General features: G+C 40.8%; 1 protein-coding gene across 6 annotated transcripts in view; it reads left to right on the top strand.

The window, feature by feature from the left end:
* ITPR2 (inositol 1,4,5-trisphosphate receptor type 2) overlaps positions 1-23,550 on the top strand; it is a 257,101-nt gene that overhangs the window by 56,140 nt on the left and 177,411 nt on the right. For 5 of the 6 annotated variants that reach the window (XM_044423128.1, XM_044423126.1, XM_044423130.1 and 2 more), the window contains 8 exons: positions 1,577-1,647; positions 8,025-8,140; positions 10,447-10,533; positions 11,438-11,596; positions 16,172-16,270; positions 18,540-18,623; positions 19,026-19,172; positions 19,749-19,844. In XM_044423128.1, the coding sequence (XP_044279063.1) occupies positions 1,577-1,647; positions 8,025-8,140; positions 10,447-10,533; positions 11,438-11,596; positions 16,172-16,270; positions 18,540-18,623; positions 19,026-19,172; positions 19,749-19,844 (859 nt within the window). Of the gene's footprint in view, positions 1-1,576; positions 1,648-8,024; positions 8,141-10,446; positions 10,534-11,437; positions 11,597-12,787; positions 12,809-16,171; positions 16,271-18,539; positions 18,624-19,025; positions 19,173-19,748; positions 19,845-23,550 lie in introns of those variants that run through there. The other variant, XM_044423131.1, reaches the window with a different exon arrangement.

The raw sequence follows: 23,550 nt of genomic DNA, 5'->3' as shown, positions 1-23,550 counted from the left end.
CTGGGGGGGAGAGATGGGTGCGATCGTGCTGGTGGGGGGGGCGGAGATGGCTAAGATTGCGGTTGCACTCATGCAGGAAAGCTGGGCGCAATCACGGGCACGCTCATGCAGGAAAGAAGGGCGCACTCTCGGCCATATCCCCCCCCCCGCCCCCAGCACGATTGTGGACATCTTCCCACTCGGGGTGGGGAGATGATTGTGATTGTGGTCACCACCCAATGTGGAGTTCGTGACCTGAATCAACATTTTTATGAAATTTTTGTTTGCAACCCAATTTTGTCATGAACTGAGGTGTTCGTGAACTGAGGTACCACTGTATTTTCTCTTGCAGTTTATATGTTGGTTTTATTTAAATGTACCTTTGATAGTCACAAAGGCTTTATATTCCATATTGTATTGTATTACAATAATCTGAGGCTGTAGTGTTCCCAGGGCAAGATGGAGTACACACAGATAATGCACTTAGATAATCAGGAATGTATGATACCTGAAGACCTTTTCAGGTGAGACATTGTGGGAAGTTAATTGAATTGCATTTTTTGTTTCCTGCTCTTCTCCACAGCCTAAGCCAGATCATCTGGATTTTAGATAATCCGTTTGCATGTAAGGCATGAGATTTATTGACGGGTGTATGAGTTTCTGTAAATTTGAGCAATGCTTTCTGTACCTGTGCTCCATGTTGCCTCCCCACCATCAAAGACTCTTGTGGAGTTTAGTTTCACTTGACCCCAATTCCCAGGTAGCCTTTACATATGTGAACCAGAAACCCTAATTTAAAACAAACTGTAGTCAACCATCAAACAATCCCCAATTTATTTTGCTGGCTTGTTTAACTAGTGTTTGTTCTGAGTCATGATTCATACATAACTGTATGCCTAGAGTTTAGAAATGTGAAACTAAACTCAGCAGGAGTCCTCTTGGCCATGTGGGTGGTAGAAAGAGGAGTGGATGTTTGATCCCAAGATTTCATTCAGGTTCGTGGAGGGTCATGTGTATATCACTAAATCCTGGCTTAACTTTATTTGTGATTGCAGCCAATGTATTATTCTTCTGTACACCTGTATTAATACAACAGCATTAAATTGGTTTAATTACAAGTGTTTCACTGTATTTGTTTGTGAACTGTACTGTTTCTATGCTGCCTAAGGAAACTGAAATATACAAAACCACTGGCTTATAAAATTCTCTTTGTTTGGCAAGTAAAATAGGTAGCCGACGTGCAGAACCACCGCCTAAATCACATTGTGCCTTGTGCAGTTTGTTTCACAATGTAGCATTGTCTCTTTGAAATCTAGAGAAAGAATAAAGCTATGAAAGGTTTCTAAGCTTGCCAAAATTTATTCTACAGTTGAAAGGTAAACTTATTTGCCATGCAATATCTAGGCAGAACTGTCTCTCAGTAAATTGATTTGAAGAAAATACTTCTTTCTTTGTCGTGCCAGATAAATGTTTGTGTCCTGACTTGAGACAAAATTCCAGTGCATAGTAGTCTGGCTATTTTGACTTCACTCAATGAGAGCAATAATAGGGAAAAAAATCATGACAGTTTTACAGAATGCTTTTTTTTCCCTTTCAGGCTAGTGGATGACAGATGTGTGGTTCAACCAGAGGCAGGCGACCTTTGCAATCCTCCTAAGAAATTCAGAGGTGAGGAACTGAGAGTTAATGACCAACTACAAACCAACTACAAACTGATATGACCAACTACAAACTGAATATATTTTTGTCCCTATCGATCCTCTTTTTATATATTTTGAAACCTGGTTCCTGGCTAAACTAGCTTTGTCACATTTCACCATCATACACTGACAAGCTATACATATGCCCTGTTCAGAGTTTAAAATCACGGTTTAAGCATGCAAAGAGAGGGAGTGTGCTAGCCATGCTCCCTCCGTTGCCACTCATGTCATGCTGTCCAGGCGAAGGATGACTTTGTGAAGTGGCTAGCCTCTTCTGTCCATGGGGCTCTTCATGTCAGCCAAATTTTTGTATCGGGCTCGACAGCCACATATATTGAACTCACATTATTTACATATTATTCAAATACCTCACGGTTGGTCCCTAGGCTAATAATCCTCTTCTACAGTCCTATCTCGAACTGAAAATGAATCCCAGGGCAGGCAGAAGATGAGATTCAGAGGCGGTGCAGCAGGTAATCTGAGTGTCACCAGTCTAGTTGGCATGCCAGACTGCTGCCAGATATTTTTGAAATTGCGCTTCTAGAAGGCTGCTGAGGAGCTTCCAACGGCTCTGGCCAGACTATCAGGGTAGTTAGGAGGAAGCTGTTCCCTCCTTATAACAGTTTCACTGTCTGCTGGTCTGTTTCCAGGCAGAATTCAGAGGGCTGATTATGACTTAGAAAGCCCTAGATGGTTTGGGACCAGGCTACCCTGAGAGAAGGCCTTGTCCTTATGGACCTCAGGACAGACCTTTTCCTGAAAGTGCTGCCACCTGAGGTTTGCTTGGTGGCAGGGTGCTGGGGAGGGGGGACACTTTTTCTGGCTGCTCCCATGCAGCAGAACTCCTTAGCAAGGGAGGATAGGTTTGCCCCCACTTTGCACCGCTTTCACCAGCAAGCATAGATTGCCTTTATGGCATGGAAATGGGCCTGTTGGTCTGAATGCTGTTCTATTCTCTTAATTGTTATGCTTTAGTTGTATTTTAACGTGTTTTACTGTTTTGATGTATTTTTTAAAGTTTTGGAAAGTCACCTTGACTGACAAGTTTCAGTAGAAAGGCAGGTTTTAAATCAATAAAGAAAGAGTAGTCAGTCTCTTTATATGTTATTTATTTAATGAATTTATAGCATTTGCCATAGTTTAAAAACATTTCTACGTGGTTTACTAGGAGAATTAAATACATTAAAATGCATTGTGATATTCATCAAAATATAATTTACATACATAATAATTGCTGCAACATAAAGATAAACATTAAAGTCAATATTAACAACACCATAGTTAACTGAGGGGGTGGGGGGAGGCCTTTCTTCCATGTTGGCAAGTGCCATAGGGAGCTGAGTGTATCAGGAGACTGCTGCAGTGCAGGCAAGTGTTGCATGTGTGTCTCTAAAAATACAATTTTATAATAATATTGATGTGTTTAGACTATATGTTGTGGGTACCAAAGGATGTGACATGCATGGCCTCTAAGGAGAAGGCCTTTTTAGGAATGGCATCCCAGTTGTGGAATGAATTCCCCAGAGAAGCCTACCCTACATTGTAGTTGTTTCAGTGTCTGATGAAACCTTTTATATATTCCCAGGACTTTTGGTCCTTCAGTTTTGGTATCATTATCACTATTTTGCCTTTTCCTGAAAGGAATTTTTCCTCCTGTTGATCTCCATTTTTGTCACATCAACCCTGTGAAGGAGGTTAGGCCAAAAGGCAGTGACTGGCCCAAAGTCTCCCAGTGAGCTTAATAGCCAAGTGGGAATTAGAACCTGGATATCCTGATTCCAATCCTGCATTCTAACCACTGATTTTAAATGTGTTAATTTGCTTTGCCTGTCCTTCTGCTGGATTTTACACTGTTTTATAATTTCAAAGCATTTATATTATGTTTTATCATGCTGCACTTTAAGATTTTAATGTTGGCTATTGGGCGATATAGAAATTTAAATAAATACTACATACATACATACATGCTACTAAAGCACATCTGTATGTAGTTACTGCAGAGCTGAACTTGGCTCTTGCCAAGTAGACTCTTCATTTGGTGGTTTCCCAACTTTTGCACTGGATTTACACTCAAATGCCTTTCTTAAGGCAAAGTTACTGGCAGCAAGGGCCTGAAGCTAAAATATGCTGAAATTATTCAGCTCTGTAGCTTTGTGCCTCTGGCCCCATCCACCACTAGACCTTGGCTCTTGAAACCATCTTCAGAAGTGTATTTGGTCCATGAACTGTAAGAAGTTCCCATCCCTGCTGTAGGGAACTCAAATTCTGACTTACCAACTGAGGTTAACTATTTGACTTCAGCACAGTTGAATGTCAAGGCATGAGAAAGCGATGAGGGAATGCTTTCCTTTGGCTATCTTGTTTCCTTCCTTGTATTAATTGTTCTAGTCTTCTTACCCTTTAGCTAAACCTCTGCCTCAATGTTCTCTTTTGGCATTAAAATGAAAATGCTTGTACTAGAATCTAACACTCAGAATCTCTTTTGTGTATAGGCTGAAGTGTGCAGGTGTGTTCTTTGGGAAAATGCCCTTGCTGTGCACAAACAAAGCTTGTATGCATAACTGTGGCTCTAAGTTTGGTTTATGATAAGGAATCTCAATTACTTATTTCCTTTCTTTCTCCCCTCTGTGTACCTGAAGGTGTAAGTAAAAACTCAGGCCACCAAGTATTTCTTTGTGCTTGTGATTCACCTCAGTATTTTGGACTTTGTCGGGGTGAAGTGAAAGCAGAAGTAGGCAGCATGGGTTTTAAGCCGTCTGTTGCATTTGGTATCCTTTTGTTCAAGAATGGTGCTAGCCTATGCATGTTTTAAAAGATGACGGTCTTACAATTCACACCAGCTGTAAAGTAAACGACTTTTACAACCTTTTCTTTCCTTGCATCCTAAATATTGTACTCCTTTCATCCTGAAACATCCCAGCCATTTGCTCCCTCAGGTTTCTGGATTTCAAAATGTTTAAAACTGTGTCTTTAAAGTTGGGTACTTATTTTTATAGATATAAATTGCATATCTTAAGAATCCAGGGATAACTTAGGAAAACATGTACTAGGAATCTGTTGGAAAGACTTAATTACTAGGGAGGGCTTCAGTTCTAGTCTCTGGAAGCCATGGGTTCAAATTTTCCCTGTCCTTAGGAAAACACTGGCTATACCAATTAGTTGGACAGCATGAATTTGTACGGTCACTTCAAGAGATGCTTTAATGTAACACATGTAAGACTTGGAAGGACTCAGATGTTCAGCATATTAGCATTTTGTAACAGTTCTGCTAAGTTCTACACCTCTTTATGTAAAGTGGTTTTTTGGTTGTTATTGTACATATTTACATTTTATGCCAAAAGCAAATACTGTTGCATGGTAGTTGAGGTTTGATTTGCTAATGCTTGATTACTTTTTTTGTAAAGCGTGGCTGCTGTGAACAGTGAATAGGTAGCAAAACAAAGAGGAGTTTGGAGACATATCAACAGCAACCCACCAGCTATTTTTGTCAGCAAACTTACTTTCTTCCTCTTTTTATGGAATTCTTGCATGTGGAAGAAGGATCTGTTGTTTGGGGTTAAAGAGAAAAGGAGAAATAAAAGCAGTTTTTAAATACAAGTTTTTAAAACCAAGTTTGTACTTCCTCAACTGGAATGCAGTTATCACCCAAATTTTGTGATGCTTTTCTCCTTCCTCTAACCAAATTATGCAAATGGATAGTGCATGGAAACATGTATGATCCATATGATGATTATTATTTGCAAACTGCAGAAGTGAGATGTAACAAAGTTGTCCTTTAAAAAAGATGCAAGCAGATAAAGTAAAATAGACGGATTGATCCATCATTATTCTTTACTTTCTCTTTACAATGAAGTACAAAAGGTTCTCAATTATGTTGGCTGGGCCAACAGAATCAGCCTGAGTAAGGAATGGCTAAGCTGCTTCTGTACACTGCCTCTCAAAAACATAAGTAGTTGGTCTTCCTTCAAACTATTTGCATAACTGTGGCAGGCATACCTGGAAATTTGGCACTGCAGGAAGTTGTTTGGCTTGCATATTTGATTCAGTCCATCCTGATTGCTTCCATGGACTTACTCAAATGAGTGATAGGTTGCTGATATTGTTTTATTGGTTAAAAGAATGGATCTGTGCAAGATAATAGGTTCAGGATAATAGGGTGGAGAAGGAGAAACCAAATAGGTTTAATTAGTTGTCCTGAACCCATAGGACAGCCTCCAATGTAAATTTAAAATCATATATTCTATGTAGTGCAACCTTGTGTTTGCACCAAAGTTAGCACTTTCTACATATTGCATTTATTGTGACTTTGTCATTCCCTACTCATGGTTGTTTATAAGTTCCTTAGATGGCATATTTACCCTCCAGTTTCACTCCTGTGTCTAAAAAGAACTTTGATGAGATTTTTTTTAAAAGAGTGCAGTATTTAATTGTGAAGTCAAAGAAAATGTTTTTTATGTTTGTGTAATTGCACTATTATACTGTATTGCCACCTAGAGGTGAGGCTGCAGAAGAGCCAGACAGGGTGCCAACTTCATGTAGTGCTTAGATCTCAGTTTTGTGATGCAACTGAAAGCAGATACAGTAGATTCACATCCTAGTATAGAAAAACTCTAAGAAAATTGAGATAGAAATGGTGCATAGAATTAGGGTGTTTAAATTGCTTCCAAAGGTTTCTGGCAGTTAAGACATTAATAATGCAACCTATATATGTTTTATCAGAGGAAAGTACCATTTAATTCATTCGGGCTCAATCCCAAGTTAAGTGGTAAGAATGCAGCTTAAAGAGGCTGATAATTACCCTTGCATTTATTTGCTTTATATGCTTTTCAAAAAGGCATTTAATTCTCACTCTAACATTTGAAAACTCTGTTTAATAAAAGTAACTCATAAAGGAATAAAATTACAACATAAAATGCAGTGTACATAATAATACCTTTAGGCGTTAATTTATAATGTGCTGGTTTGAATTACTGCCATATTCATTGCTGTACTATTTTATTTTGATTTTCTTGACATTATTTTATTTGATAATGATACTAAATTGTATGTTATAATTACCCTGGGATAATTTTATGATGAAGCATGGGCTATAGAAATACTCTGTCTATTCAGCCATCCATCCATCCTTCCAATAATAAGTATTAATAAAGGGAGAAGAGTTCGGCAACAAATTTCTTTGCTGCTGTTCTTCAATATCAGCTGGCCTATGTATTAATTACAATTTTCATCCTGATCCATTCAAGGATCTAATTAAAGGCATTTATCAACACAAGCAAGTAAAATGTAGTTAAAACAAACAAATAAACTTGCAGCTGCTGGAAATCTTCATCCTTCCCTCTGGCTTCTGACATTTTAACAGATAAGGCCCACACACATTTTAAATGAAAGCTGTGCTTTGCAGGAAGTTGAATTGTATGCCCCGTGCCAAAATCTGTTTTTGAGTATAGTTCAAGGCATTATGCTGCAACCTGACACAATGCATTCTTTTGCGTCTTGATTTTCATCTTGAAGTTTGAAACTTTCCAATAGTGATATTGTGGGCACATAGATGCTGAAGCAGCTGTCTTGTTACTTCGATGTTAGTTATGCTATATTAAGTGACCTTAGTGGGGACAGGAAGATCAGAAAGGACTAGCAGATTGGAATGCAGTGTGAACAGTTCAGAAATGTTGCAACTGCTTTATCCTCTATATTTTACCATAGCAATGCAAAGGGAAAAGAAGAACAGAAAGTAGGTCCCTTGTTTTGGAGAGTTTCTGAATGAAACTATTTCAAATTACATGGAAGTTTGGATAAGACAAACATGTAATATGGCACATGGCTGCCTGAAGCATTCCATAAAGCTGTAGCTTCCCAACTGTGTTGTTGAGGAGTCCCAGAATCCTTGCAGGGGGTTCTAAAGTGGGAGGGGTGGACGGAAAAGAGAACTTACCTGGAGCTTCTGATCTGCTCCGGCAATGTGCACCATAGCTGTAAGGGGATTGGAAGGGGAATCTACATTCTCAGTTCTTGGATAGCATTGGACTGCCCAGCAGCCATCTGAATAGAGTGTGTTTCATGGAACATTCCCAGAATCCTTACTGCCACATGCAGGGAGAAAGGCTGATGGGAAAAGAATCTCCTCAAGCTAGAAAACAATTGCCATATAGTTTAGAGGAGAAGTAAAGACCTTACTGATACAGGGGACATAGAATGTGCAGGCAATTTGTGACTGTGGAACCATTATTGAACTTTGGTATAATTGAATGTTTCTGCTTCTCATAGTGAATCACTACACAGACAAACGAATAGATACATCTTTTGGTACTGGTTACTTTATCTGTGGGTATATTTCTTTTTCTTCAGATTGCCTTTTCAAAGTGTGTCCCATGAACCGATATTCTGCACAAAAGCAATACTGGAAAGCCAAGCAAGCAAAACAAGGGAACCACACCGAAGCAGCGCTGCTGAAGAAGCTACAAGTAGGAGGCTGACAGACATACTCTTTTCTCATTGCTTTGTACACTGGCACACAGCTGTTACAATGAGACCCACATTAATTTTTCCCTGTGAGCAAATCCATTGCATGACTCAAATGCCAGTGCTTTGGTTCTAGGGAGAATTTATTTCCCCCCCTTCTCGTTAGCATGTTCTTTGGTCTCACAGCTGAGTGCAGAATACAGCTGTATTAGCTTCATGAGCTCCTGTCTGCATCTTTGTGACATCACTCACAATAAATGATTCCTTTCTTCCCTTAAAGATTATATGGACTTTAAAAAAAAATCACTGATCACTGATTTTGAGACTGAAAGCTCCTTGCTATTCCATTCCAGCCAGGAGTATTCAGGGCCATTAAAAAAAGAATCCTGATAGAAACTAAAAGGTCAAAGATACCTGTTCCAGCACTGCCACTGGAGGCACAAGTAGTCTCAGTCTGCCCTCAGGCCACTTTCCTATCTGGGCACAGTGATCCGTTCCCTGGTAAACTCCTGAGTTACTGATTGCAATGTGAGGCTTCTTCTGAAAATGGTCTGAAATCTTCACGGCAAAATTGGGCAGAAGAGTGTTAATTGGAATTAGCTAAAATGATCGTTTTATGCCAGCACTTTGATGTCTGCACTGGATTCTAATCCATTTCTAGGACCATTCCAAAGTGGTGTTAACCCTTCAAGCCTTTAAACCGCTTGGATCCAGGCAACCTGAAGGGACTTCTCTTAAGTATTCTTACTCAGACTTTAAAGGCGCAAACAACGCATGTTGAGACAGAAAAACCTACAATGCCCAATGTATCCCCGCCCTAAGATCATCTCCTGAGGCCCTCCTGGGGGAGCGCCTGCCAAATGAGGGGAGGCAGAGGGCCTTCTCAGGGCCTTTTCTCTGGTAGCAAATGGTTGTGGAAAGCCCTTGCCAGAAAGACTTTCTTGTTGCCTACAGTCTGGTCCTCTAAATTAGATTCTATATGCTCATGTTATTTGCTGTTGTTGGCTTCTGTTTCTACCTTTTCTGTTTTATTTTGTTTTTGTTGTCAAGTTTGCATCGTATTACTTTACAATGTTGTAAAGTGATAAACATTGTAAAAGTGCCCTTTTGAAAACCTGTCCAATTTGCTCTATGTGTTGTCTTGCTTTTGCCTCATTGTGTTTAGATGAAAAACACTAAGTAACAGTCGAGAAGGTTAATAGGCCAGGCAAAAAGTCTGCTAATGTGGAATCTAGCTGGGAGATGCTATGCTATAAATGTAGTTCTGTCCTCTTGTAAACTGGAAAGGATCTTAGAAATGATAAGGAAGTTATCTTAAGCAAGCTGTCTTAAAATGGGCATAATTTCAACTGAAATCAATGGGCTTTCAAAGTGAATACATATTGAGTATTCAGTATTTATTATATTTTTAATCTGCCCCATAGCCAAAGTTATCTAGGTGAATTACAGTTTTTTTATTGATTCAAAATATTTTAAATTGTTTTTTTTCAAATAAACATAATCATTCCTATAAACTGATTACAACATTCAGGCCAGTGTGTGAACTTTATGAAGCATTATTAATATACGTATTTTGTATGTTGGGCCATTTCTTTTGCTTTTTAGGGGTGAAATTACAAAAGGTGATTTGAACTTCATTCCATCCTAAATGTTTTGGATTCTAGAGGTTAATTCAGAGATTAAGCAGACTTGTGGAATCTATTTTATTATATCCTCAAGAACCATTGATCAAAGATCAGTACAAAGGGCATAAACTTAGAATTCAAGAATTCTGGAACAAGGAATTTATTTTGGGAATCAGAACTGAATGGTGTACACAGAACTTCCATTCCTGATTTTCTCAAGCATTCTTCATGTTCAGCAATTGGGGAGCCATTTTGCTGCTGCTGTTGTTAAACAACCATGAGTCAGAAATCCTTGTCAGTTTACTGCACGTCACTCATAGATCCACCAGTAGGTCCATATCTACCTTCTGCAGTACTACTGTCTGCTCACTCTAAACTTGAAACATTTGGTTTAGAATGCATTCAGACTGTAAGTTTCTAGTGCCACAAATCAAAAGGCACCAGGCAGCAATTCCAACTTTTCCCCCTTAAGAGATTTTCTGCAGTAAAGAAAAAGATGAAAGAAGCAGTGGGAAAAGTTGAAAATGTTCTTGGGGCGGGGGGGGGGGGATGCCTGCACTGCCCTCCCTGCTGCCCTTGCAATAAAATGCTGTGAATGAGACAGGGTGATGACCCTGCCCATAAAAATTGGGTTTGGAAACAGCCACCCTTTAGCCTGACTCCCCTCAATGATTTTCTTGCAGCATGCAGCGGAACTGGAACAAAAGCAGAATGAATGTGAGAACAGAAAATTGCTGGGTGAAATTGTGAAGTACAGCAATGTCATCCAGGTGAGCTTTTGAAAGCAAGATCTCCAGAAGCACAAGGAAAACGGATGTTCAGTGTCCCCAGTGGCTTGGAAAGTGAAATGATGATATATTGCATGGTGTACCAATCTGTTCTGGTTCAGCTCCTCAGCAGGAATTCCAGAACAGAGTTTGTGAAGTGTGTATAATTGGTGAGCATGAGCTATGATTGCATAGCCTAGAGGCAAAGGAGCAAGACAGAGTTCAGGGGCCTTTAATAACAGTGCAGGAGTATTTCAGCAGGTACTAGTTTCCTTTACCCTTCAGGTGAAGCTTCATTGTCCCAAATTGTGACCAACTAAACTCTTTGACATATTCCCCATTTCTTCTTCTTATCCTGCCTTTGATCATCTCTCTTATCTTGTCTCCTGTAGAAATTCAGATGGAAGGCACCTGGTGGTAATTCTGCCCTGCAGTTACCATCTCACCAGGATTCTGCTTTGTGATTACAGAACAATATGTTGTACTTTAAGTTGTATAAAATTTCACATTGGGGTTGATGTCAGGTAAATGAAAGTATTCCCAGTTGCAATGATTTGTCACAGAGCAGATTGTTAAACCATCTTAGTTATTAAACTGTTCTGATGTTGTTATTTTTGGAATATTCGAAATTATCCTATGCTGGCATTGTTTGCTTGACTGTGGCACCATATTGTAGCAAGAGTTAGCACCACCCAAATTGTGACCAACTAAACTGAAAGTCTGTATTGAATACAGCCAGGTATTTGACAACCTTCTCAGCTTTTTCAGTTGTGGGAAGGTAGCACATAGTTTCATTATGAGGCAAAAGGGCATCTCCCTCTGTTGGATCATGGGCAAAACACTCAACAGTACTGATGTATATATGGATACATGTATGCATTTGCTTGTTTGTTTTCCTTATTCACAGCTACTTCACATCAAAAGCAATAAATACCTTACAGTCAATAAGAGATTACCAGCTCTGTTGGAGAAGAACGCTATGCGGGTTTCTCTGGATGCTGCTGGGAATGAAGGATCCTGGTTTTACATCCAACCCTTTTGGAAACTGAGGAGTGAAGGTGACAATGTGAGTGGATGAAATATGTTTCTGGAAGAATAGCGGCTGTTAGAATAGATATGGTTGTCACCTCCCTTTCTAGGATCAGACGTCTAATTGCACTTTTGTACATTTTATTGCACGATTGTGCCCCACTCACTATGCAATGTACTTAAGAAGTGATGCAGCAGACTTTGGGACACTGTTCAGGAAGCCAAATGTAGAGTACAAATCATACTTAAAGGAGCTGGGCAACAAAGAAGGGCAAACTGCATGGCCCATTGTGGTTCTCTTCCAAATGGTGTGCTCAGACCAAAGGGGTTTCTAATCTGAGCTGAGAAGAGGGCACTAGGCACAAATTCAAGTTCTGGGGAGGGAAGCAAGGCAAAGCCAAGGCAGTTCAGGTTCTGGAGCAAAGCAGAGGTCATGTTCTGGTTAAACAAAATCCTGACAATGTACGATATTTCCAAAGGATGCTCAGGGTGGTATAATCAAATGTTGCTTCTGTGACAAGCAAGCCCAGACTCAACCTCAAATAGATCAGCAGTGCTGTCTTAGTGACAATGATTTGCTCCCAGTGAGTGAAGCCCTGTCAGTTAAAGGGCCTAGCCTCCTTCAGTAGCCATTGTGCAGACTGGAGAGGGACTGTGGGCTGGAGCCCTGTGAATCTGAGAACAGCAGCTCAGCTTCATCAGGTTGGAGAGGAGCTGCCAAAGCCCTAGGTCTCCCGGGGCAGTGGAGATGACCAGGGCCAGTTTTGCAGGCCAAGCCTCCTCCTCCTATTTCCTCATCGCCCAAAGATGGGAGCTGGTCTCCAGGAGCATGGTGGTTGCTAGGAAACCACTCATTTCCTTCCTCAGGTTCCCTCTAAACCACAGGATGACTGCATGTAGGTTGAAGGTGGGCTGTACACATGCCTTGTGTCCTCCAGAATTATAAAACTGACAAGTTAGGATCCTAAGTTGTCCAGGAAGCAGGCCTCATATTGACACAATGACTTTAGTTCTATGCAAATGTTAGGCAGCTATAGCTTTAGGACATGAGGCCTTAAGTAATGAGATGACTGTCCTTCTCTTGATTGGATTCAGTCATGGGTTTGTTAGTTGCTGACTACAGGCATTGGACCTTATTTCATACTGAGGATTATTATTATATGATTGATTTCTCCTATCAGCGAATTAAATTACTGATTGAATTCTGCAGGTTTGCTTTGTATATCGCTTTATCTGACCTTACATGGCTGTAAGTAAAAATTTTGTGCAGCATGGCATGCAGAGCCATATATTGCCTTAAGCAAGAGGAAGGCCACATTCTTGTTGTGAATTGCATGGTTTTTGAACAAATACACATGGAGTATGTGAAGAAATATGATGAGCATGAAGATTTCATGCCTGGTTACTTTTTTATTTCAAGCTTTGCAGAAATAAGTTCTGAAGAAAATGATGAATCCAAATCTTTCATGTTGAGGTTAGGCTTGACTCCCCATCCCTACTCCTGGTCAGTTAATAGGTCAAATATTGTCAAGTACAGGTCAGGCATCTAACACACAAATTAATGAGAGACTTATGCTAATTAAAAACTTATTACAGCCTAGCAACACGAGAGCCTGATCTCTCCCAGAACTCTTACAGAGCCGCCTCCTGAATCAGAGGAAGATTCCTGCTTCCTATAGCATTTGTGGTAGTTCTGGGTTCTGGCCTTGCTGCTGTAAAGATGACTTGTGCATGTTTGCATGGTAGTCCCTTCGAAACCTGTCCCTTTCTCTGTGCAGAACAGCCAGCAACAGCTGCACTTGCCCAATAGAAGAAGCTAGGCTGTATGACATATGAGGAAGCAGGGCAAAGGGTCTCAGGATGGAGTCAATTTGCAGGACAGTGCTGTGTGTGCCTTTGCAGGGCTTAGCCTTCACTTTTGCTATTATTTATCACATGATTCCATTATTTAAGTAAAAAGTCATCTGCCACTTTCATACACAATGGCATACTTGGCAATATTTGACCACAAACAGTAGACAATGGGTGGGCAGTATTTACTGCAAAGCTGCAGAACCTCAGGACCAAATCTAGCCCTTTGGGGATTCCAGAGAGCTATTCCCTTTGTGGACATTTAATTCCCTGTCCACAAATTGTTTGGTGGTTTCCTGGCTTTTGTGCAATGATTTTCCTTTATTAGCAGTAAAAGCCTTAACTTTGCCTCTATCACTTTATTGCCTTTATTTATTGCCTTTGGTCCAACCTTATTTTGTCTTTGCCCCCCCCCCCCCGCCTTCCTGGAATGTGCCCCCCAAGAGCTTTTCCTAAGTGCAATTTTGTCCCTGGTCTGGAAAAAGTTCAGCACCCCGATTTAGTCAGTCTGTATCCCAAGACCAGCTTTTCTGGAGGATGAATTTTGTTTATATTTAAACTGCTGGGAATTGTGGCAAATGGCAACATTATGTGCATGTATTCCAAGGAAAGCATGAGCGTTCACTGCATTCACGGTTTTTATTAGTTGCTTTGTGGTTCTGACGTGTTTGTATGTATGTGATTGCTTTCTGTGCTGGACATACGGTCACGTTGCTGTAGAAGTTACTGGCACTTTTGCAATCAGATCAGATTTTGCTAAAGCTTACTGAGTTGTGCATCGAGTCATCTCCTTTCTTGCTTTTGATGAATTCATGCAATACACATTCTCTCCATGGATTTTAAATGAAAGGGAATATTAGAGGTCAATTTTCCTAAAACCAGTTCTTCTTTATTCACTGCCAACAAAGAGGTAAAGAAGCAATGGGAAAATTACCACAACGGTGCATATAGTTGTTTGTTTATTTGGAAGGTTTTTATCCTGCTCTTCGGCCAAAGAGATGTCAGTGCAGCCAACAAAGATTTAACAGCAGTAAAAAAAATGCAATCAGTGCAATAAAAACAAATGGAGTAAATCATATCAGTGCCAGAACAGATTAAGCAGTAGTCTAAAAGATACAAAGATCTAAGGTCCGGTGAAATGATATCAGATAGTTAACCACAGGAATCTGTAACATATGAGCCAGTCCAGATCATCTGAAAGCAGTAGCAATTTGGGATGATTGTATTAAGTTGTGTCCCCCCAGAAATACCTGAGGGAAATTGCCTTGCTTGATAGCTGCCATTATGCAGAATGATTTGGATTTCACAGTAACCAAAACCAAAACAAAAAACAAAACAAAACTGAATGTGCAGGTGGTTGCAGAAAAAATCTTGGAATATTTTTAAAAGTTTTGAGTTATTTTTTTTAAAATAAGACTTGGATGTATGGAAATTTTCCTCTATTACAGATCAGCACTCATGTGAGGCTATTTATATTTATTTATTTATTTATTTATTTATTTAGAAAATTTCTATGCCACCCCATTTGCTGAAGCCTCGGGGCGGCTCACAAAACATTAAAATATAATACATTAAAAATATAAAATGAATTTACAATATAAAATAAGTCGCCCTGGCCAAAGAATAAAATAAGGAAGTAATATTAGCATTTAAAATGACTTTTGAATAAAAAGGTCTTTGCCTGGCGCCGAAAAACAAATAACGACGGCGCCAGGCGGACCTCTCTGGGGAGCGCATTCCATAGATTGGGCGCCACCGCAGAGAAAGCCCACCTCCGAGTACTCAGCCTCCTAATTTCCTTCACAGAGGGTTCCTGGAGAAGGGCCTCTCCCGCAGATCTCAGGGGGCGGGCGGGTGTATATGGATGTAAGCGCTCCTTCAGGTAGCCAGGACCCAAGCCGTTTAGGGCTTTATAGGTCATCACCAACACCTTGAATTGGGCCCGGACTTCAATGGGAAGCCAGTGAAGCTGACGGAGGACTGGAGTCATGTGGACATACCGCCCAGTCCCCGTCAGCAGCCTGGCAGCTCTATTTTGAACCAATTGAAGTATCCGGACCGTCTTCAAGGGTAGCCCCACGTAGAGCGCGTTACAGAAGTCAAGACAGGAAGTCACCAACGCGTGTGTCACTGTCACCAGGCAGTTGTACTCCAGGTACGGGCACAGCTGAGGAATCAGCCGAAGCTGAAGGAAAGCGCTCCTCGCCACTGCCGTCACCTGAGCTTCCAGTGAAAGCTCTGGGTCGAGGAGCACTCCCAAGCTGCGGACCTTGTCCCTAAGAGGGAGTGCAACCCCATTCAGGACTAGGTTCAATTCACCCTCTCCTAAGCCCGATCCGCCAACCAACAGGACCTCCGTCTTGTCTGGATTGAGCTTCAGTTTAAAATATGAACTATTTTAATTTCTTGATGTACTCTTATTTTCTCAGATTCTGAGGCAATTGCTGTTTCCTGTAGGTAGACAGAAGGAGCTTTTGGTTTAGATAGTTAAGATGAAAGGACCAAGCATTTAACATGCAGGACTCATTCCAGACAGAAGAGAGTAAGAATTTCTTCAGCATGATGGCTTTCATGTTCCAGAGCTCTTTGAATTTGTTGTACTTAATTAGAAATGAAGGCAGAGATTTCAGCATTGACAATTATACTGAGCTGGGAGTGTCTTTAAAAATGAAAACAAGAAGCAGAAACTAAATGTCAGTATTGTGACAGGAAGCATAACTTAAGTACATTTATAACTCCTTTTATAACTTCTGTTCTCCAGATCGTGGTGGGAGACAAAGTTGTCCTAATGCCGGTCAATGCAGGGCAGCCTCTCCATGCCAGCAGCATAGAACTCCTTGATAACCCAGGGTGCAAAGAGGTAAGCTTGAGAAGAGCAGGAATATCTAACTAGCCTGAACTGCTGTTTTGGGATTCAGTCATTCCTCATGGGTGTTTAGGGTTGCAAACTGAGGAGAAATCAGAGCTTGCCTCAAAGCACAATCAGGTAAAAACTGAAGGCAGACATATGAGACAGAGACAGAACAGGTTAAGGAACTGGAAGTTACATTCCAGGCAGGCTATAAATGCAAGCACAGGTTCAAGGACCTGTGAAACTAGATAGAGCAACATCATTTCCAAGCCTATGAGGGTATCCTGTCCTTGGGCTCTTATTGGCTGTCCCTGTATACACATGTGGTTTCTGTATTTTTGCTTTAAAGCAGGAAATGGGGAAGACCTCAAGGCTACTTCACAAAATGGCAGCTCTGTGTCAAGCCCCCTTACCTGTTAATGGGTAATGCAGCATATCCCATGTCCTGATGTCTTTGCTGTGGGTGTTATCTCAGCAATACTAGAGACAACCCACTATATGAAGCAGGATACGGAATCTAAGCCCAATTATATCAGTGACTAGTTCTGTCCTGAGCCAACATTACATTCTAGGTGGAAGCTCTTCTTGAACAACTGATGGGAATAAGCCTATTGGTCTTTCCACTGGTGTCCTGTGTCCATCCTTTGTGGGAGACGTTAACCCAGAAATGGTCTAGAGGAAATGGAAAGCTTATGATGCTGGCTGTCCCAATCCCCCAGCTGCAGCTGCATTTCTCTCATGTTTAAACCCAACTGGGTTTTCCTCCTCAAAAGTACAGCTGTTCACATGAGTATCTCTGCTTTGGGACCAGTCAGATTGTCACGGGAGAGAAATGTTGCAAGCACCTCCTCCTGCTCTTCCCCAGAGGTCTTCCCTGACACCTGCAGAAGTGGGGCAGGCTTGATACACTCCACGGGGTACTGGACAAATTGCTAGCCTGCCATGCTTTTCTACTTCTTTTCCTAATGCCCTTTGAAAGCAAATGCCTTCTGCCTTTCAACATGCACGTAGCTCTAGCCTCCTAGGAAACAGTCTTAAGTATCTGAATAGTCATGTAGCAGGGATTGCAGCTGTGGCTTTTTGCTGCAATAGATTTTGTCACCAGGTGGCTACAGCAATGATCTTGTGACCAGACAAGGGCATTTTGTGAAGAGGTGGCAGCATCCATTCTGCTAGAGCTCATAAGAACGCAACAAATTCCATGCTAGTCCAAGTCCATGGTCCACCTGGTCCAGCATTCCAGAGTGGCCAGCCAAAAAAGCCTCTGGGTCACACAGGCAGGGAATGAAGGTGTTAGCCTTCTATTGTGTGCTGTCAAGTACTAAGATTGAGAAGCAAACTTTTTCTGAACATGGAGGCGTAATTTTTCTGTGGCTGCAGTCTGTCATGAGCTGTCCTTCTCCCTCTAAGCAATTTCGGCCTCAGCAACATTCCTTTGCCAAAAATCTTTATTGTTACACTGGGGTCTCCAAACATGCCCAAAGTAAAGTGTTGAACCCTTTCTGCTGCTCGCCTGAAAATCTCTTTGTGAACCCTTCTACATCTTGCCCCTGAGGAAAGAGTGCTGTGAAAGCATGCATGCCTTTGCTCCTCCTGTTATGCCCCTAATTGTGGACCTCTTTCCAAGGATGATATCTACTGACTGGGGCTACCTCTTCAGGAGGTGGGAATTCCCCATCAGAAAAACTACCCATTTCAGTGTCTTCTCCCTTCGGCTGCAACTCTTCCCTGTACCCATTGGCTGGTTGACTGGTCTGTTCATCTTCCCTTGAGCCATTCTCCCCCATAGCTGGTTTCTGTGGAGTCTCAGGACCTTGAAATGCAGCTGGAGTTTGGAGCATTTCCAGAACAGTCTCATCTTTGGATTCTGAGCTGTCACTCCTGCCAGAAAGGGGAGTCTCCCATGTGCACACCTGAAACCTGGCAGAATGTATGCATACGACACAGTCCTGTAGTCAGTTCCTTTGGTGTAAGCACCATAGAAAGATATAAACTGGGATCAATATCTTAATATCTGCCTATTGCGAGAGACTCAACAATATTTAAGTTTTGAGTGTGACTCAGCAAGCTGTTCTGTGTTTTCCTGATTATTGCTCAGTGCCAGAAATTTTTGTTGGTGGCAATAGGAAGTTTTGGATCATTCTGGTGATCTGAATAACAACAGCTGTAATAGTTGATGTTGGCAAGCAAGAGCATTATTAGATAATATCACTATAGAAACATTTGTGCATGACTCTTCTACAACATGAACTACAGTTCTTTGTGTACTTGACCACAGGTCAATGCTGTCAATTGTAATACCAGCTGGAAAATAACCTTATTCATGAAATACAGTTGCTACAGAGAAGATGTTCTCAAAGGTGTAAGTATGAATGACAACTTTGCAGCTTAAAAAAAAGTGTACTAAATTTCAGTAACTTGTAAAATCTAAGCTATTTGTACATAAACAAAAAAAATCACATTGTTTTGAATCTGATTTAGATATAACAAAAATGCAACTATTTCATATTTTCCCATTCTTCATGATACTTGATTATTTCTTTGTAAGGTATCTAATCAAGTGGTGTCATTATCCCATTCTTACTTTTCAATGAATTTTGGTTGTCATGAAGAGAATAACTGGATCTTGGTTTCAGATGCATTAGGAAGACCTTAAGGGACTTCAGATTTATAAACATCTGAACGTGACACATTCACTTTATTTATTTATTTGTCTGTCTGTCTGTCTGTCTCTCTCCATTCACCCATCCATCCATTCCCTCAGGGAGATGTTGTCAGATTGTTCCATGCCGAACAGGAGAAGTTTCTGACCTGTGATGAGTATCAGAAGAAACAACATATCTTCCTTCGCACAACATTGCGTCAGTCAGCCACTTCTGCAACAAGTTCTAAAGCTCTGTGGGAAATAGAGGTATTTTCCTCAGTTTGGATTGCAAGACCTTGCAAGATTTAGCTTCTGGGTAGTGCAATCTTCTGTTACCTAACCAGCATCTAGAGGGCTATAGGATTTTTCACAGTCACCTCTCGAAAGTCAGCAAATTGCTCAGTCACTGAAGCTACAATTCTGCACTTGGAGTTTCCTCGGCTGCTTCACAGCCATCATGGAAGGAAGCATGCTAGCTGCTTCCCCAGGTCACAAAACCAACCTCAGAGAAGGTGTTTAGTAGGTGTTTCACAAGGAAGGGAGGAGACTGTATCTTGGTATCCCCTTAGCTTCCATTCTTCCTGCTCCAGAGTGCAGCAGCCAGCTGAAACTGGCTGTCTCGTTGCTCTTCAGGAGAGGAGGAACATGAAGGTAAATTCTGTCTCCATGCTCTTTCCACCCTGCATAGGATGCTCATAATCCTCCAAGACTGGAGGGTTATAGGCATCCTCATAGGATTACCTAAGCATGGTACCTGAATATTCTCTTTATTATGCTGCTTACTTTTCTTCACATGGTAATGATGGCAATGATAACTTTGGCATATTTGTGTCATTTCCATAGGTGGTACATCATGATCCATGCCGTGGAGGTGCAGGACAATGGAACAGCCTTTTCAGATTTAAACACCTGGCAACTGGCAACTACTTGGCTGCAGAGGTAAGAACTGCTTTCAGTTGTCAACAGTAAAGGATGAATAGCAGTGTTGGATTGCAGCCCCTCTGCTAGTAGTGTTGTCAGTGGTCTGGTTTGTATTGTTCAGAAACTGGGTCTGCTGCTGGGAGGTCAAATTGCCTGAGCACCTATTGTGTAAGCTGGTTATGGACTGGGCTTTCTGTCTGATTTTGGTTGAAAATAACTAGGTCATTATTGATGGTCACCACCAGCTTGAGTCCTGCATGGTTACTGCCAGCCTGAGTTGTGTGGACATTGTGTCATGTTTGATGGTTGTGGTTCACATGCAGCCTTGTTTCTGGAGGCAGCTATCCCACCTGGATAATAGCTAAGCTTCGCCTCAGCTTAACTCTGTGAAGCAAGTGAGACTACCTCTCACTGGTTCCATAGAAAAACTCATGTTCTGTGCTTTCCTTTCCTCTGACCTGTTGGGGAATCTTGCTCTGAGCTGTGGAAATATCTAAAGTATAAAAAATATCATGGTGCATTTCATGAGTGGTAGAAAGATGCCTGCTTTTGAATGTTATGGCAGAAAACAGCGGGATTTGATTCAGCACTGTGTGTATTTGCTGCAGATTTAAAATATCTCTGGCTTTTTGGAAGGACTATAGTGTACACTCTTATTCAGTTGTAAAAAGACTGTTTACCAGGGAACCGATTTAGGTGTGCTTGGTTACGCTGTGTGCACCTTTTCTTCCTTTGTGCATAAAACATTTGTTAGCTTAATCTCTCTCAGTTTTGGGGCTTGCCCTCAACTCTCTGAATGGGGAAACCCAGCAAAATTTGGCATGACATCTATCTACTTATCAGTGTTTTGGCAATTGAAGACTGTGCTCTGAAACAGGTCTGGAGCATTTGCAATATATGTAGATCAGGGGAGGCACAGTGTGGAAGAAAGCTGCAGTTTTTCTCCCCATGTTAGGTTTTGTATTAGAGTGGAACAGGAAACGAAGCATAGATGTTACCGAAAAACTTGTGCATGAGGTCAAAGATGGAAGACTTAAGCAAAAAAGATGTGGTAGATGAAAGCATGGATAGAGTGTAGAAGCTGAGCTGAGACCAGTTCTTGCATCATTACCTGTCAGGCTAGAGAACACCCAGTGATATCAGTGCATCATAGAGTTCCATCATGTTTTTTAATGTGTAATTGCATAAATATATGAAACAGCCTTATGCTAAGTGTAACTGGTTTATGAGTTTAAACTTATATATGTTTAAACTCTATATGAGCTTCCGGGAGTGGCAGGATTTCTCTGGGGTCTGGGGCAGAGGTCTTTTCTATTGTTTGCTGCTTGAGATCCTTTTAACTGTAGATGCCAAAGATATGTGTAGGCTCTTATGCTATGACGGTTCCTCAGCTTATAATGAGAATTGTACCAAATTTACTTCACTGGACTCACACTCCTAAATTTGTGTTGGATTGTGGCCACTCATTTTAGATGTAACTATAAATGTTTGGGGACCAAGCTGAATGTTGGGTAAAGCATGCATAATGTAGCTGTGCATACTAGTAAAAACAAATAAAAGTGGAAATTAAGTGAAACACTCAAATGAAACCATTTAAAACATCCTTTAACTAAAATAGAATAAGATTGTAAATAAGATAGAATTGTCTGGCAGCTAAAATTCATAATGTGGCAGTATGATAAAACAAGTATAAGAATCATTAAAGCCAAGTCAAGTCACTTGCCAGAATAGATAGAGAAAAGGAAAATTTTCATCTGGTATCTAAAAGAAAATAGGGAAGGTGCCAGGCAGATCTCTAGTGGAAGTGGATTCCACAAACAAGGTGCTATTACAGAAAAGGCCCTTCTCCTAGCTATCTCCCACCTTACTTCTTTGAGGGGAGGGATTCAGAGAAGAGCCTCAGAGGAAAACCTCCGTGATCGGATTGGGATATATATAGGTTGTCTTTTCTCTCTTAGTGACTGATTTTATTTTGCACCTTTAATAACTGGTTGGCTATCCATTAATCCCCCTTCTTTGATTTCTTTCTAGCAGTGTTTTGATTTTGAGTCCTAATTTAGAGCTTTGTCAAATGTTTGTAAGTGAATATTTGGGCATTAGACAGAGAACTTTGGGGAAGACCAACGTATTTTTTAAATGTTCCTTCTTTATTCACTTGGTTCTTATCCTATTCATACTCCTGATTGGCTGTTTATGGAAATAATAAAAAGAGGTTCCTTCCTCATGGTAATAATGAAATTATTACATAACTAATCAGATGTAGCTATATGGCAGTACTGCTGAGGTCAAACAGCTGATTCAGAGCGACTGCAAGACCTTCTGCATCGCATTGGTTTCTTTCCGATAAGAGCACTGCCATCTGATTGCAAAGGTGCTGGTGTGTGTGATCCCTTGTAGGAAGTACAGCAGCTGCAACCAGAAACACTTTTGCATAGTAAAAGGTGCATGCTTTTTGAGGGTAGATAACATAGATGCAAACTTACAGTAGCTCAGTCCTACACTCCTCTATTTGAACTGTTATTATCTTATAGCTCTTTGAAATTTGTTCACTAAATGTTTTCAGCATTAAAAATACCATTTTGTATTTTAAGTATGTGCGAGCAGCCATGCAGGCACTTTATTTGGAACAGCTAAACTTTAAATCTTTCAGGCGAAGCAAAGGGACTGCTTATCTGTTCCCTTCCAGCTCAGAAAGATTAGGCTGTGGTGTGGATTATCAATAACGTCACACATAGCTATTGTTTATTTTTTGTTCAAGCCTTTCTGATAAAAGATACTTGCCATGGAATATAAAGTATAAACTGCTGGGTGAGCAACATTAACAGGTCTGGCAACTGTAATTCTCCGTCGTTTTGTTTCTTGAATTTTTGCTGGAACCAGCTTGCCTTGGAAAAAAACTGGAATTTGCAGATTAGGTTAAGGAAACATCTTTTTTTTTTTTTTGCATGATAACTTCTTTTCTGTTTTGGACAGCAACTCCTGTATCTTTTAAATGGATTGAGGGTGATGAGGACTGTGGTTCAACACATTTGAAGATTATCAGGTTAGGGAAGGCTAATGTAGACTCCTTCACCCTGTGCATCCTGGAAATATGGAGTCTCTGGAGGAGTATTTTCCTTTCTTGGTTTCATCCTTTCTCCCTGCCAAGAAAAACAAATGATTTTCTCTTTCAAGGGAGCCCTCTAACTGAACCTTCATGTCCAGACAAAGACAAAGTCTTGCCCTCTCTTCTCAGGACAGACCATCAATCTTCAGCTGTTGGGTCACAACCCACCAGCGAGTTGTCCTCTGGGTCACACCGGCAGCAGCAGCATCATTGCTTGCTTGCCTTTTAAGCAAGAGGGAGAACTGGGAAAGTGGAGAAGGTGATGGGGGAAGATAGATGGTTAAAAATAATTAAATGTATTCCTACATTTTCAGTATTTTTAATATTTTAATATGTGTAATATTTTGCTAGTTCATTTATTGTATTATTGCATAGGTTATTGTTTTATTTTTGTTTTGTGGCTGAAAAATGCCCTGCCGGCATTTGTCAGTTGGACGGTATGTACATTTAATAAAGAGAACAAGAAAGAAAGCTCCATACGCTTCTGAAATGGTATTCCTGGGGTGCTTCCACTTGACACGAATTTGGATGCCACCTGCAATGTTAACTAGAACTCTTGCTTGCTGCACATTGCTTGTAGCACATTGCAGCCTTCGGACTGGTAACCATTTGATATCT

The sequence above is a fragment of the Varanus komodoensis genome, unplaced genomic scaffold (genome assembly GCF_004798865.1).
Source record: "Varanus komodoensis strain SLA01 unplaced genomic scaffold, ASM479886v1 scaffold13_3, whole genome shotgun sequence".
NCBI classification, from domain to species: Eukaryota; Metazoa; Chordata; class Lepidosauria; order Squamata; family Varanidae; genus Varanus; species Varanus komodoensis.
Note: the sequence above shows the minus strand (reverse complement) of the source record. Positions and strands in the feature narration are given on the sequence as shown.